At 45.2% G+C, this 16,134-nt stretch overlaps 1 protein-coding gene across 1 annotated transcript in view; it reads right to left on the bottom strand.

Moving 5' to 3' along the window:
* Positions 1-1,986: 1,986 nt before the first annotated feature.
* Positions 1,987-16,134, bottom strand: part of LOC119919580 (telomere repeats-binding bouquet formation protein 1-like) — a 29,062-nt gene continuing 14,914 nt past the window's right edge. The window contains exons 10-16 of the mRNA XM_038740121.1: positions 14,307-14,459; positions 12,347-12,478; positions 11,669-11,794; positions 8,037-8,176; positions 6,655-6,778; positions 4,237-4,278; positions 1,987-2,729 (exon numbers count right to left, since the gene is read on the bottom strand). Coding sequence (XP_038596049.1) covers positions 2,725-2,729; positions 4,237-4,278; positions 6,655-6,778; positions 8,037-8,176; positions 11,669-11,794; positions 12,347-12,478; positions 14,307-14,459 — 722 coding nt within the window. The 3' untranslated portion in view covers positions 1,987-2,724. The remainder of the gene's footprint in view (positions 2,730-4,236; positions 4,279-6,654; positions 6,779-8,036; positions 8,177-11,668; positions 11,795-12,346; positions 12,479-14,306; positions 14,460-16,134) is intronic.

Here is a 16,134-nt window from a genome sequence, read left to right as displayed (position 1 = left end):
TCTCCTCGACCCCCTCCATCCCCTACATTCCACGGAAACTGCCCTCTCAAAGGTCACCAATGACCTCCTGCTTGCCAAATCCAACGGCTCATACTCTATCCTAATTCTCCTCGACCTCTCAGCTGCCTTCGACACTGTGGACCACCCCCTTCTCCTCAATATGCTATCCAACCTTGGCTTCACAGACTCCGTCCTCTCCTGGTTCTCCTCTTATTTCTCTGGCAGTTCATTCTCAGTCTCTTTTGTGGGCTCTTCCTCCCCCTCCCATCCCCTTACTCTAGGGATTCCTCAGGGGTCAGTTCTCGGTCCCCTTCTGTTCTCTATCTACACTCACTCCCTTGATGAACTCATTCGCTCCCACGGCTTCAACTATCATCTTTACGCTGATGACACCCAAATCTACATCTCTGCCCCTGCTCTCTCTCCCTCCCTCCAGGCTCGCATCTCCTCCTGCCTTCAGGACATCTCCATCTGGATGTCTTCCCGCCATCGAAAACTCAACATGTCCAAGACTGAACTCCTTATCTTCCCTCCCAAACCCTGCCCTCTCCCTGACTTTCCCATCACTGTTGACGGCACTACCATCCTTCCCGTCTCACAAGCCCGCAACCTTGGTGTCACCCTCGACTCCGCTCTCTCATTCACCCCTCACATCCAATCCGTCACCAAAACCTGCCGGTCTCACCTCCGCAACATCGCCAAGATCCGCCCTTTCCTCTCCATCCAAACTGATAGCCTGCTCATTCAATCGCTCATCCTATCCCGACTGGATTACTGCATCAGCCCCCTCTCCGATCTCCCATCCTCCTGTCTCTTCCCACTTCAATCCATACTTCACGCCGCTGCCTGGATCGTCTTTGTGCAGAAACACTCTGGGCATGTTACTCCCCTCCTCAAAACTCTCCAGTGGCTGCCAATCAACCTATGCATCAGGCAAAAACTCCTCACCCTTGGCTTCAAGGCTGTCCATCACCTCGCCCCCTCCTACCTCACCTCCCTTCTCTCCTTCTCTAGCCCAGCCCGCATCCCACTCCTCTGCCGCTAATCTCCTCACTGTGCCTCGTTCTCGCCCATCCCGCCATCGACCCCCAGCCCATGTCATCCCCCTGGCCTGGAATTCCCTCCCTCCACACATCCGCCAAGCTAGCTCTCTTCCTCCCTTCAAAGCCCTACTGAGAGCTCACCTCCTCCAGGCCTTCCCTGACTGAGCCCCCTCCTTCCTCTTCCCCTCCTCCCCCTCCCCATTCACCCCGCCTTACCTCCTTCCCCTTCCCACTGCACCTGTATATATGTATGTATGTATTACTCTATTTATTTTACTTGTACATATCTATTCTATTAATTTTGTTAATATGCTCTGTTTTGTTGTCTGTCTCCCCCTTCTAGACTGTGAGCCCGCTGTTGGGTAGGGACAGTCTCTATATGTTGCCAACTTGTACTTCCCAAGTGCTTAGTACAGTGCTCTGCACACAGTAAGCACTCAATAAATACAATTGAATGAATGAATGAACCGAAGGGCTGAAGATGTGACCTCTTAAATTCCTCAGTGAAGTATAAAACACTGGAATTCGTGTACCATTCTTCAGAGATACAAGAGGGTCCCACACCATCTTTGTGACAGGATCATATATATGCGAATCATGTATATGGAGTCTGTGGTATTTTTGGATCAGGTGAAACTTTCAAGTCCAGCTTTAAGAGCCCTGAGCCTATGTTACTAAAAGCCTTCCTTGTCAAGTTGGGTAAAAGAAGTAATGTCATGTGTATGTATTTCAATGATGAAGCCAGGACATCAGAAAGGAAGGGGGGCAGTTGAATAAAAGAAATGACAATGTAAAAATTCAATTCAATTCAATTCAATCATAAGAGAACCAGTGATGTGTAATGTTGTGGGGCCAAGTTGAGCACATAGTTTCTGTGAGCCAGAAATGTTTCAAGAGAGAAGAAATACTCAGTAAGATCACTTCAACAGATTTCCAGGGAAGAAACCTTTTTATTTAATAATGGCATCTCATTTAACTTTCCTAAAGAATGTCACATCGATCAAAGGTGTCTTATATTCTCTTCAGTGTATGAGGCCAGAGACGACACAACTGTATCTGAACAATGGGCTACGTTCTTCCCTAGTACATAACTCACTCCTTTGTAGTAAGTTAGGTTCCCACTGACTTAGGCAAAAGGATATTTTTAACATTCCATGAATAACTGAATTTGCTAAAAACATTTTTTAACAATCAAACTCAATTAAAACATCAAAAATCCTATTAAAGCATTTAGTGACCTCTACCTTTCTTAATCATTTGTCTTGTGAAAAACAAAAGGAAAATTCTAAGACAGTTAAAAGCAGTGACTACTTGTGTGTTTCTTCCTTTTCAGCCTACTTCTTGAACAAGTGAAACAAAGGTCTCTAGAACTCATGCTAGCAGAAACCCCTTTAAGAAACATCACTGCCCCCCATTTGAATATCATGCAGTGAAACAAAATGGGATTGGCAGGTCACAACTTGCTTAAAATGAAGAACGGTCACCTTTCTTAAAAAAAATCTCTTTCGGGAATTATATATCACTTAATTTCTCTAACGAGTAGTATTTATAGGCCAGATCCACTGTGGTCTTCCTTCCTAGGTAAGACCATGATGTTCAATTCCAGTGGTTTCCCAGTTTCTTTACTGTAGTTAAAATGTCAGCTGCTTTCTCTTCGGCATCTTCTTTACAGATTCTCCGGCTATTCTGTAATCATTACACATGTAAGATGAAAGACTTTTTCAGTTGGCGTGATTGCAGATCCTCCCGAGCCTTGTATCCATCCACCCATCTGTCTGCCATCCACCTACCCCCACTCGTCGCCCAAAAAGTCATAAAGGGCAAGACACTTGCCTCTGCAGAGCAAGCGTGAGGAGGGACAATACCTTCTCCAAGGAGCTCAGTGCAGACAACACTGATAGGGGATGATAAAAAAGGACTGCCAGCAATTCTGCAACCGCATGGCTGCCCCCTGCTCCTTTCCCTTCAACATCTTAGCGACATGAGCGAGATAACTGAGTGAGGGAATGTAGGATCAGGGACAGTGCCTAATTTCCACCTGGGTATTCCCCCCAGGACTTAGTTGGGTGTTCCACACACGGTAAGCATTAAATAAATACCACTCCTCCCGCTACAAACTGCTGCACAGATCACCTTCCCGAAGCATCACCCCCAGGCCTGCACCTCTCTTTTCCTCCAAACCCTCCACTGGCCCACTGTATCACTTGTCATCGAACAAGACCATCCACACCACCAGCTTCCAGGCTCTCCACCACCTGGCCCTGCCTAACTGCTCTCTCAACCCACTCTTCCAAGTCACTCTCTTCATTTCCCCACAGCCACTTTCTCACTGGACCTCACTCTTGAGGCTCTCAACTCTGACCCCTCAGTCACTCAGTTACCTCGGCTTGGAACTCCCTCCTTCCCTACATAAGACAGACCACAGCTCTCCTGACATTTGAGTCCCTCCTTATAGCCTTTCTCCTCTGACCAGTTTTCCCCAATTCAATCCCCAGCACTTTGAGTCATACCATCCCTTTAGCCAACTCTAGCATTCATGTACGTAGCCTTAAGCCATTTTAATGTCTGTAACCGCCCCTAGACTGTATGTTCCTTGTGTGTAATGAAGGTGCTCACCAATTCCGTTATAATTTACATTTCCAAGCGCTTGGTTTAGTGCTTTCTGCACATGGTAGAACTCAAAAAATCCATTCATTGATGGATTAACACCGAATTTAATGACACTGGACCGGGACTAAAACCATTTCCCCTTCAAAATTCATCAACGTTCCCATGAATAAAACTTTCTTGCCATTGTGGTAAGGCTTTTCACCTCAAAAAAGTTCTTAACTCTGAACTCGCAACTACCAATCCAATCTCCCTGTTGCTGTAAGGTTATAGTTCAGAAGATGAAATATTCCCCCTTTTAGACTGTTCTCCCCCTTTTAGACTGTGAGCCCACTGTTGGGTAGGGACTGTCTCTATATGTTGCCAATCTGTACTTTCCAAGCGCTTAGTACAGTGCTCTGTACATAGTAAGCGCTCAATAAATACGATTGATGATGATGATGATGATGTTCTGGGTGATGGAGCTACCTTTGGGGGGAGGTAAGAGCTGAAACAGCCATTTGAGGTGGTGAAGAGTGGTCACATTTTCTCCCCCAAATTTCCAGCTAAGCTTAACACAGAGGAAAGAAAAAATTTGCTACTGTACCTTCCTTCGGTGGCTCCTGCACTCTATTTATATCTTCTGGAGCTGCATGATCAAACACGCATTCACGAAAAGAAAAGGGACAGTAGGTTAAAGGAACATAAAAGGTGGTTCTAGTTATTTTGATTGATGCTCAGGCTGAACGAATTGTGAGTATGCTCATCAAATTTACAGTCGATACAAAACTGAGTAGGGTGGCTAACACGGTCAAGTGACCATGAACAAATGATCCAATAAAAAGACATCAGAAGTCAGAAAGGACAGTGTGAGACAGTATAAGTAAGGAGGAAAAAAGGCAATCAAATGGGGAAAGGCTGGCCAGGCACAAAACATCTGAAAAAGACCTGTGGAAGAGTCATTCATTCATTAATTCATTCAGTCATTTAATGAACACTTACTATGTGCAGAGCACTGTACTAAGCGCTTGGGAGAGTACAGTACAGGGAATGTGTCTGTTTATTGTTGTACTGTACTAAGCACTTGGGAGAGTACAATATAACAATAAACAGACACATTCCCTGCCCACAATGAGCTTAGAGTCTAGAGACAGACATTAATATAAATAAAGTACAGATATGTACATACGTGTTGTGGGGCTGTTGGGGGAAGAACAAAGGGAGCAAGTCAGAGTGACGGAGAAGGGAGTGGGAGAAGAGAAAAGAGGGGGTTTAGTCTGGGAAGGCCTCTTGGAGGACATATGCCTTCAATAAGTCTCTGAAGTGGGGACAAGTAATTGTCTGTCAGATTTGAGGAGGGAGCGCATTCCAGATTAGAGGCAGGATGTGGGCGAGGGGTCGGCAGTGAGCTAGGTGAAAATGAGGCATAGTGAGGAGGTTAGCATTACAGGAGCTGGCTGGGTTGTGGAAGGAGAGTAATGAAGTGAGGTAGGACAGGGCAAGGTGGTGGAATGCTTTAAAGCCAATGGTGAGGAGTTTTTGTTTGATGTGGACGTGGATGGGCAACCAGTGAGTTTTCTGAGGAGCGGGGTGACATGTCCTGAATATTTTTGTAGAAAAATAATCCGGGCAGCAGAGTTAAGGATGGATTGGAGCGGACAGAGACAGGAGGCTGGGCAGTCAGCAAGGAGGCTGATGCAGTAATCCAGGAGGGATAGGATGAGTGACTGTATTAACGTGGTAGCAGTTTGATAGGAGAGGAAAGGGAGGATTTTAGTGATATTGTGAAGGTGGGACTGACAGGATTTACTGATCGACTGAACATGTGGGTTGAAAGACAGAGAGGAACCAAGGTTACAGGCTTGTGAGACATGAAGGGTGGTGGTGCCATCCCCAGTGATGGGGAAGTTAGGGGGAGGACAGAATCTGGATGGGAAGATAAAGGAGTTTTGTTTTGGTCATGTTAAGCTTGAGGTGATGGGAGGACATCCACGTAGAGATGTCCTGAAGGCAAGAGGAAATGCAAGACTGCAGTAAGAGAGAGAGAGATCAGGTCTGGAGATATGGCTTTGGGAATCATCTGCATAGGGGTGGTAGCTGAAGCCATGGGACCGAATGAATTCTCCAAGGGAGTGGGTGTATATGGAGAATAGAAGGGGAATGAGAACTGAACCTTGAGGGACCCCCACAGTTAGGGTGTGGGAGGCAGAGGAGGAGCCCGTGGAGGAGACTGAGAATGAACAGCCAGAGAGATAAGAGGAGAACCAGGAGAGGAGGAGAGGACAGTCAGTGAAGCCAAGATTGGATAATGTATCTAGGAGAAGTGGGTGGTCGACAGTGTCAAAGGCAGCTGAGAGGTGGAGGAGGATTAGGATGGAGTAGACGCCATTGGATTTGGCAAGAAGATCATTGGTGACCTTTGAGAAAGTGGTTATCTGTGGCATGAAAGGGACGGAAGCCAGATTGGAGGGGGTCAAGAAGAGAATTGGAGGAGAAGAATTTGAGACAGTGGATGTAGAGACATAACCAATCAGAGTCAAACAACTGATCACTGGCATTCTCTAAGCTAAGCACTGACTTAAGTACTTGGGAATGTACAACAGAAGCAAGACACACACTGCCTGCCAAAAGCTGTAGAGCCATGAAGCCAAGGATAAGTTTTCATCTGATGCGGAGATACACGTAAGACTGTAGGGGTTTGGGCAAAGGGCAGGCCCAGGTGACTGTCTAAGGTTCCTGCCTCCATTTCTGGGATCCTACGTGGGCCAGACTCATCTCAAAAGCTCAATCATGTCAGATTGAGGAGAAAAGGGGCAGGTTCCCTATCCCCACTATCACATAATGCTAAAACTCGTTGAATTTTCATTTAATCTGGATTTCATATTCACAAGGTATGGCTATTCTGAATTAAATGTAACCTGTGTGTTACCCTTGGTTACAGTTTACCTTCCAACAGGTTCATGCTTGCTGGAAAAAGGACTTGTGGGATCCCCTCCAGGACTCTCTAACTGACTCTGGAGCTCACCGTTTGCAGATGGGTGGCAAATCTGAGCACTTAACACAGAACATTGGTTTGGAAGGGCCTCTTCTTGGTCGCTGTCTTTCAGCACAGAATCTCCAATGATGTCATCTATTTCAGGGCCTTGTTCCTGCAATACAAGACACCACAGGAACAATTCCAAAGAAGCAGGTTTGCCTGTGGCTCCACATAGCATCGCCCTCACACAATATGGAAAACGAGTGGTGTTAATTAGAGGAAATACAAGTTTTAAAGGCAAGGATCGGGTCGACTAATTCTATGGTACTCTCCCTAGCACTTAATACAGTGCTCTGCACACAGTAAGCACCCAAGAAATATGACTGATTGATCGATCAGCAGGCTCACAATAAATACTATGGGAAAGATGACAACAGTAAGAGGCCAAATCAAAAGCAGGGCTAAGGTACGTAAATGACAGAGGCCCAGAGAGTGGCTTCCTTCAGATGTAAGGAGCTTGGGAGGGGATGCCACTTGGGTGTCGGTAGATGTAATCTCTGCCCTCAAGGAGCTCCCACTCTACAATTGCACACACCTGGGCAAAATCTCATTTTCCAACAGTAAGAACAGCTACACAGACGCCCTTTCAAACTCCTGCAAATCAATCTATAAATCAATCAAGGGTATTTACTGGGTGCTTACTGTATGCAAATTCACTCTTGAAATTTCTCCCGGTTGCCGCTGACTCCAAGTTAATGGGGCCCTAATTATTATCACCCAACCTACGACTAAATCCTTCACACTGGAGTATTTTTGCCTTATACTTCAGCATGCGCTATCATGGCATAGAGTCTCTAAAGGTGCCAACCAATAGCAGTGTCACCGTTCCCTCTTGGCCCTCATTCCTCTCAGGGGCACCCGAGGAGGGGCAAAGCTCATGGCCTCCCACATGTGCTCCCTCTCCCAACCCCCCACCTCTTCTGATGGGTCTCAGGCCCATCACCCTAGGTGGTTCCACCCTCCTTGGACAGGGGATCCCAGAGAGCTACCCGCGTGAAGAATGGTGGGGAAGAGGAAGGGCACTGGGGACTCAGGTGCATGGCTTCGTCCACCTCTCCCGCATAACAGCAGCTGCCCAGAACTCTATTCCCCAGGAGGGGTGGGGTCCCCAGGAGGAAGGAGGGACGTGGAACAACTGCCCCAACTGGCCCTTCCAGCAAATGGTCTGGATTCCCATCCTTGAAAATCTTCCTTCACCTCATATTGATATGGAAAATAACAGAATTAATAAATAATAAAATGGGCAGTCTGAGCTTTAGCAATTCAGTTTTCTGTCCCTGCCTAAATTATGATTCACACACAAAGAATTATCAGGCCTTCTTTAAAATCTTTGGAAGGGGATTTATAAGTTTTGAAAGAAAGAGGCAAACCTCATCTTCTTCTCTTTCAATTGTTTCATCAGGCAGGGTGTTTTGGATTGTCTGTATGCGGCCAAAATCTTCTCCTTGTTCACACAGTCCAAGAATCTCTTGAGAAGCATTTTCAAGAAGTCGAACGGCCAAATTCTTAACTATGTGAAAGGGACAGGGGTGGAGGTAATGAGAGTTTGGACATTATTACAAATGTTTTAATGTTACGACTTTATTGTCATGAAAATGAATTCACAAAACTTGCCCACCCACCATTCTAAGGTCACCAAATCTCAATTCAAAAAACATCACATAACACACTAAGCCTATATCATATTCCTTGTCGTGGAACCCCAGTCTTCCTTCAAAAATGATGTTGGGAGTAAAAGACAAAGGAAACAGGGAAAGTAAAAATAATTATAATAATGACAATTACTGTATTTGTTAAGCACTTACTGTGTGCCAGGCATTATACTCTAGGGTGGATACAAGCAAATTGCTTTGGACACAGTCCCTGTCCCATGTGAGGCTTACAGTTTTGATCCCCATTTGGAAAGAGCACAGGCTTGGGAGTTAGTGGTTGTGGGTTCTAATCCCAGTCCTGCCACTTGTCAGCTGTGTGACTTTGGGCAAGTCACTCAACTTCCCTGTGCTTCACTTACCTCATCTGTAAAGTGGGGATTAAGACTGTGAGCCCCACGTGGGACAACCTGATTACCTTGTATCCATCCCAGTGCTTTGAACACTGCTTGGCACATAGTAAGCACTTAACAAATACCATAATAATCATTATTATTATTTACAGATGATGTAACTGAGGCCCAGAGAAGTTCAGTGACTTGCCCAAGGTCATGCAGCAGACGAGTGGCCCAGTCAGGATTAGAACCCATGACCTTCTGACTCCTAGGCCCGTGCTCTATTCACTACACAATGCTGCAATGGTAATCCTTATGGAGTCCATCATATGCAGAATAACACTTGGGATCCAATCATGAACCCATCAGTATTTTAGTATCAAATTGTTTAGCTCTCATGTTATCTTCAACTGAAAATGCTAACAGAACACAGATGAGAACAATTTCTTCCTCATTCTCTACCAAATTACAGCCCCATTCCCATTCCTGAGCCCTAACGTGTTTACACTTAGCATGTGTATACAGATATACAGCCAATGGTACAGCCAAAAATGTACAGATGTACAGCCATGTTCAACTGTTCACTCTCGATTGGCTTCTTCCCCACTGCTTTCAAACATGCTTATGTCACCCCACCTTACAAAACCCATCCCTGAAAGCCATGACTCCCTCCAGTTATCACCTCATCTCCCTCCTACCATTCCTGTCCAAACTCCACAAGCAAGTTGGCTACAACCACGTCCTTCACATCCTCTCCTCTAATTCTCTCCTTGACGCCCTCCAATCTGGTTCAGCCCCCTTCCCTGGACAGAAACTGCCCTATCGAAGGTCGCCAATGATCTTCTTGCTTCTACTCCATCCTAATCCTTCTCGACCGCTCAGCTGCCTTTGACACTGTCAACCACCCACTTCTGGAAACCTTAACCAACCTTGGCTTCACTGATACTGTCCTCTCCTGGTTCTTCTCCTATCTCTCTGGCGGTTCATTCTTGGTTTCCTTCTCGGGCTCCTCCTCTGCCTCCCATCCTCTAACTCTGCGAGTACCTCAAGGCTCAGTTCTGGGTCCCCAAGTACTCTCCATCTACACCCACTGCCTTGGAGAACTCATTCACTTCCATGGCTTCAACTACCATCTCTATCTGGATGGCTCTCCAATCTACCCTCTCCAGCCCTGATCTCTTTCCTTCTCTGCAGTCTCATATTTCCTCCTGCCTCCAGGACATCTCTACCTGAGTGTCCCACCAACACCAAAATCTTACAATGTCCAAAAGATAACTTCTCATATTCCCACCCAAACCCTGTCCTCCCCATTACTTTCCAATCACTGTAGAAAGCACCAAAATCCTCCACCTCACAAGCCCGTAACCTTGGCGTTATCTATCTCATTCGACCCACACAATCTGTCTGTCTCCAACTCCTATCACTTCAACCTTCACAATATCGCTAAAATCTGCCCTTTCACTCCATCCAAACTATCATGTTAATACAAGCATTATTCTCTCCTCCCTTGGTGATCTCCCTGCCTCCTGTCTCTCCCCACTCCAGTTCATACATCACTCTGTTGCCCAGATCAGTTTGCTTCAAAAAAGTTCAGTCCATGTTTTCCCACACCTCAAGAACTTCCAGTTCCTGCTCATTCACCTCCATATGAAACAGAAACTCCTTACCATCCGCTTTAAAGCATTCAATCACCTTGCCCCCTCCTACCTTATTTCCTTGATATCCTACAACAACCCAGCCTGCAAACTTACATCCTTTAATGCCCACCTACTCACTGTACCTCCATCATATCTACATTGCCATCGATCCCTCACCTTCATTCCACCACTGGACTGTGCCTTCCCTCTTCATATCCAAAAGATAACAGTAATTAATAATGAATATAGTTCTTGTTAAGGGGACACTTGATCACTGTCCCCACCTTCAACGTTGTATTAGAAGCACAACTTCTCTCAAAGGCCTTCCCTGATTAAACCCACATTTTCTCTTTCTGCGTTCCCTTCTACATCACCTGAGTGCTAGGATTGGCACCCTTTATTCATTCCTCCCTCAGCCCCACAGCATTTATGTACATATCTGTAATCCATTTGTTCGTATTAATTAATGCCTATCTTCCCCTCTGAACTGTAAGCTTGTTATGGGCAGGGAATGTGTCTACCAACTCTGTTGACTGTACTCTTCCCAAGCACCTACTACAGTGCTCTGCACTCAGTAAGTGCTCAATAAATATGACTGATAGATTGACCGACTGAATGGTCCATCCAACTGTTTATTCCAACTCTCACTCTACTCCCCACTCCAATCCTCATCCTGCTAACTGCACCCACTACTGGTACAGATTTTGTAGGTCTGCCTCCCCCGAAGAGAACATCAGCTCCTTGAGGGTAGGGAACGTCTGGCTTGCTCTGCTGTACTCTCCCACACTGACCTTGAATGCAGGTTGGAGCAGGGAGATAGGGTGACCGCTGGAGGGTGTAGTGGGATCCAGAGAAGGCTTCTCTCAGAATACGGGGAAACGTGAGCTGGTTTGGGGGCCCCTGTGAGGTAGGGGAGGTGAGGGACTGTGAGCCCATTTCTAGACTGTGAGGCGGTTGTTACGTAGGGACCGCCTCTATATGTTGCCAACTTGTACTTCCCAAGCGCTTAGTACAGTGCCCTGCACACCATAAGCACTCAATAAATACGACTGAATGAATGAATGAGGCAAGCCATGAGGTTATTACTGGCCTGAGAGTGGTGGTTCAGAGTTGGAGAGGTGAGAAATGCTGCAATGTCTGACTGTCTGCTACCCAGGGAGAAAACTCCTGCTAACTCTACAAGGACAAGTCCAGAGGGCACCTGGGCCTGGCCACAAGAGGAATCGGTTGGTATTTCGCTTACCCACCTTTGGAACAGATTTGCTTTCGCTCATGAATAAATAGCTTAAAGCACACTACATTAGTCATTAATGCAAAATGAACCACAGCCTTTTGAAACTGAGTTTTTGTGAGATTATTTTTACAATAACAATTAACTTACCCAAAATCTCACAGTTGTGCAGCACAATAAAAATAATGAGGTTTTTAACCTCATTATGAGACTCAGATAGGGAATCTGCAATAAGGCTAAGGCCATTGTTCTGGATCAGTAAAATCAGATTTTGCTCTGCAAAATATAATGAAGTTACAGTTAAAGACTTCTCTATTTCCACTAACTGCTAATGCTTTTCTTGCAGGACATCTGCAACCAGTCCAAATAATATATCATAATAACAACATCAATAATGAAAGACAATGATAATATCAGTATTTTAAGTACTTACACTAGTATCATCATTGTTATTCATAATAATAACAAAAACAATAATAACAATAATGGTATTTGTTTGTCTCCCCTTCTAGACTGTGAGCTCGTTGTGGTCAGGAATGTGTCCATTTGTTGTTCTACTGTACTCTCTCAAGTGCTTAGTACAGTGCTTTGCACAAAGTAAGCACTGAATAAATATGAATGATTGATTGATTGAATGAATGAATGAATGGCCCAAGATCACACAGAGGGCAAGTGGCAGAGTCAGAATTAGAACCCAAGTCCCCTGACTCCCAGTCCTGCACTCTTTCCACGGGACTTTGCAGTTTCTCTTTCAGTTTATAAACAAAACGTGGAAAATGTATTCTGCTCACTGTAGGGTCAAGCCCACTAAATAATACCCATACTCACCACATGATACTACGGCATGCCCAAGGGTAAGCAGAACACCATTTTTCTCTTCAGAATTCAGACCTTCCAGAAGCAGCAAAATCAGAAGTTTGGGCACAACGTGATGCTTTGCTAGAATTCTACCACCAGGAGCTAGTAGCATAAAACATTTTTAAATATATGTATTATTGACAAAAACATTTTAAAAATCATCGGGGTGGAAAATGAAATCCAAACATAGACTTTTCAGGTCTTCCTCTGCCTCCTGGTGAGCATTCTGACCTCTGTCCCCTGTGCTAATCTCCAAATTCTTCCAAAACTGGAACCAGTCAGTTCGGTGATGGCAATCTTCAGGATAATGAAGAATGGATTCCTCTTTGGCACATACATGCTACCACACAGCTGACCGTCTGGGAAGCTATTCTTCCTACCCAGGGTAGGGGTAGGGTTTAGCTGATGCCTATTGAGCTTTGGACGATGAGCTACTTCCACACGGCATACAACGGTGCTGTCACACAGGGCTCCTCCACCTACCTGTACTATCACGCTCACTGACACCACCAGGCCCCATCTTGTCCCAGAAGAGAGTGCTTTTGAGGCAAGCCAATGGCTCTCTGCCTCTCATTCACCCATTCACTTTGTACACTAGATCCCAGCTTGCACTCCTCATTCCTTTCAAGCTCATCCAACAGCTGCCCTTAGCCCTTATGTTTAATCGCCTCGGTACATAGGCACATTCTCGACTTACAGTAATTTACTCTTAGATATCCATCTTTCCATCTTCCTGCTACCAACAGCCGTAGTGTGTTTCCTTCCGTGCAACTATTTGTGAACTCATTTTTTGCCCCTTTTAGTTGTGGCTAGTTGTCACAGAGTTTTTCCCTTTTCTTCCTAGGGTAGCTAGACCATCCCCATTCAGTTAAACTCCCCTGACTGACCAGCTCATTGTGGGCAGGGGATGTGTCTGTTTATTGTTATAGTATACACTCCCAAGTGCTAAGTACAGTGCTTTGCACACATTAAGCTCTCAGTAAATTTGATTGAAAGAATGAATGAATGAATGACCAAGAAGAAGGTTGGCAACGTAAACTGGAAATGTAGTGTGGTTGGAGCATTAACTGCAGGCATGGAGGGGAAGAAGAGAGCTCAGTACAGTGCTCTGCACACAGTAAGCGCTCAACAAATATGATTGAATGAGTGAATCATAATAATGATGGTATTTGTTAAGCGCTTACTATGTGCTAAGCGCTGTTCTAAGCACCAGAGCACTGTTCTAAGTGCTGGATGAATGAGATAATCCATGATATGACACTGAGAGGGAATCAGCAGGTCGTGGTGATAATTTCAATGTGGGCAAAGAATGAGAAGGAGGCAAATAAGATGATTTCAATGTTACAAATGAGGTGGGGACAGAAAGGACAGCTCGTGCCTTTGACCAAAATGGGAAAAGTGGGAGGTGTTAAGTAGGGAATAGGATTAGCTCAGGAGAACAGGACACAGAAGTACCAATCCTGGACAGGTAAGGGGGCAGCTGCCCCCACCCCAGAGTTGGGACCGTAGGGAAAAAGTTTCCAAGGCTTTTGGACAGATGGGGAGAAACCAACAGGAAATGGACCCGCCAGATGGTGACTCCACTTGTAGGTAGCTGGTTTCCAGGGCCAAATGGAGAGGGGTGTTAGTCGGTGAGGGCATTGGGCAGGGGGCTTAAAATTCTTCCCCAAAAGGTTCCTAGGTCAGCCAGGGGTATTTTGCATTCCCAAACTGGAACCCAGGGTGGCAGTGGGTGTGGAGGCAGGAGGTAGAGAGTACTAAGTCTATGATCCCAGAGGGAGGGCGATAATAAGACTGGTAAAACATCATAAGTCATTCACAGCATTTGTGTGTACATCAAGTCTCTAGAAAATCAAATACCGAACTGTGGAACAATCATACAAAATGGAATTACTGGAATACTAGACATGCAAATGTTTGAATCACTCACGGTTATCGGCAATGCAGACACCCATGGCAACTGTCACTGCTACTGCCATCTTAGCACTAGAAATATTCCGAGGTGACTCTCTAGCCAGCTTGGTAAAAATGTCAGCCAAATTATCCAATCCACCAACAGATATGAAGAATTTCTGAACCAGGGCTTCAAGAGTAAAGTTATAGAACAGTTAGTAGTCTGATCATTTGATCAACCAAATTGATTCTTATTCCACCTACGAAATGGACACAAGTACATGGACATTTCTAGGGCAGAATTTTTGTGATAAAATGATAATTTTCCATGTGCCACTAAAGCAGTATTTTTCAATCAGTCAATCTCGATCATACTTATTGAGTGCTTACAGTGTACAGAGTATACTGTGATAAGCACTTGGGGGAGTACAATATAACAGAGTTGGCAGACATGTTATAAATTATGGATATATAAATCACAGATATATTTCTTACATATTAGAAGAATGTGTTTTCCTATCACTGCAAATTAATGGACTGATCCAGCTCGGGCCATTTAACAGAGAATCCCATGGAATAGAGTCACTATTATAATCAGCAAGCTGCCAGACTTCTAAATTCCAACATAATCAATCAATGGTATTTACTGAATGCTTTCTGAGTGCTCATCACAGGACTCAATCGAGTTCAGAGACAAAGACCAAACACATCCTGTCTTGACTACTGCATCAGCCTCCTCCCTCTCCCTGCTCTAGTCCTTACTTCACTCCGCTGCCCAGATCATATTTCTAAAAGAAGTTCAGTTCACGTCTCCCCACTCAAGAACCTCCAGGGAGTTTTGTTTGGTTGGTTGTTTTCAATGATATTTGTAAGCGCTCACTATATGCCAGGCACTAAGCATTGGGGTAGTTACAAGCTAATCAGGTTGGACACAGTCCCTGCCCACATGGGGCTCAAAGTCTTAATACTCATTTTGCAGATGAGATAACTGACACAGAAGAGTTAAATGACTTGTTCAAGGTTTCAGAGCAGAGAAGCGGTGGAGCTGGGAGCTGCCCATCTAAATCTGCATCTAACAGAAACTCCTTCCCATCAGCTTTAAAGATTCAATCAGGTCTCCCCTTCCTACCTTACCTTGCTGATTCCCTACTACAACCCTGCCCGCACACCTCACTCCTTTAATGCCAACCTACTCTCTGTACCTTGATCTTGCCTATCTCACCTCTGACCCCCCTGCCCAATTCCCCACTCTGGCTTCCAACTCCCTTCCCCCTTCATATCCAACAGACTAGCACCACTCTTCCAATCTTCAAAGCCTTACTCAGAGGACATCTTCTCCAAGAGGCCTTTGTGACTGAGCTTTCATTTCCCCTACTCCCCCTCCCTTCTGCATCACCTAAGCACTTGGATCTGTACCCTTTAAGCATTGGATATTCACCCCACCCTCAGTCTCACAGCTCTTCTGGATAGAGCCATAATTCATTTTAATGTCTGTCTCCCTCTTTGGACTGTCAGCTCCTTGTGGTCAGGGAATATATCTACAAATTCCATTGTGCTGCACTTTCCCAAGTGTTTAGAACAGCAGTGTGGCTTAGTGGAAAGAGTATGGGCTTGGGAGCCAGAGGTTGAGTTCTAATCCTGGCTCGACCACTCATCAACTGTGTGATTTTGGGCAACTCATTTAACTTCTCTGTGCCTCATTTATCTCATCTGTAAAATGGGGATTAAGACTCTGAGCCCCACGTGGGACAACCTGATTACCTTGTATCTTCCCCAGTGCTTCTAGAACAGTGCTTGTCACATAATAAGCCCTTAACAAACACCATCATCATCATTATTATTAGTATTACTCTGCACATGGCAAC

Source organism: Tachyglossus aculeatus, chromosome X1 (genome assembly GCF_015852505.1).
Source record: "Tachyglossus aculeatus isolate mTacAcu1 chromosome X1, mTacAcu1.pri, whole genome shotgun sequence".
In the NCBI taxonomy this organism is placed as follows: Eukaryota; Metazoa; Chordata; class Mammalia; order Monotremata; family Tachyglossidae; genus Tachyglossus; species Tachyglossus aculeatus.
Note: the sequence above shows the minus strand (reverse complement) of the source record. Positions and strands in the feature narration are given on the sequence as shown.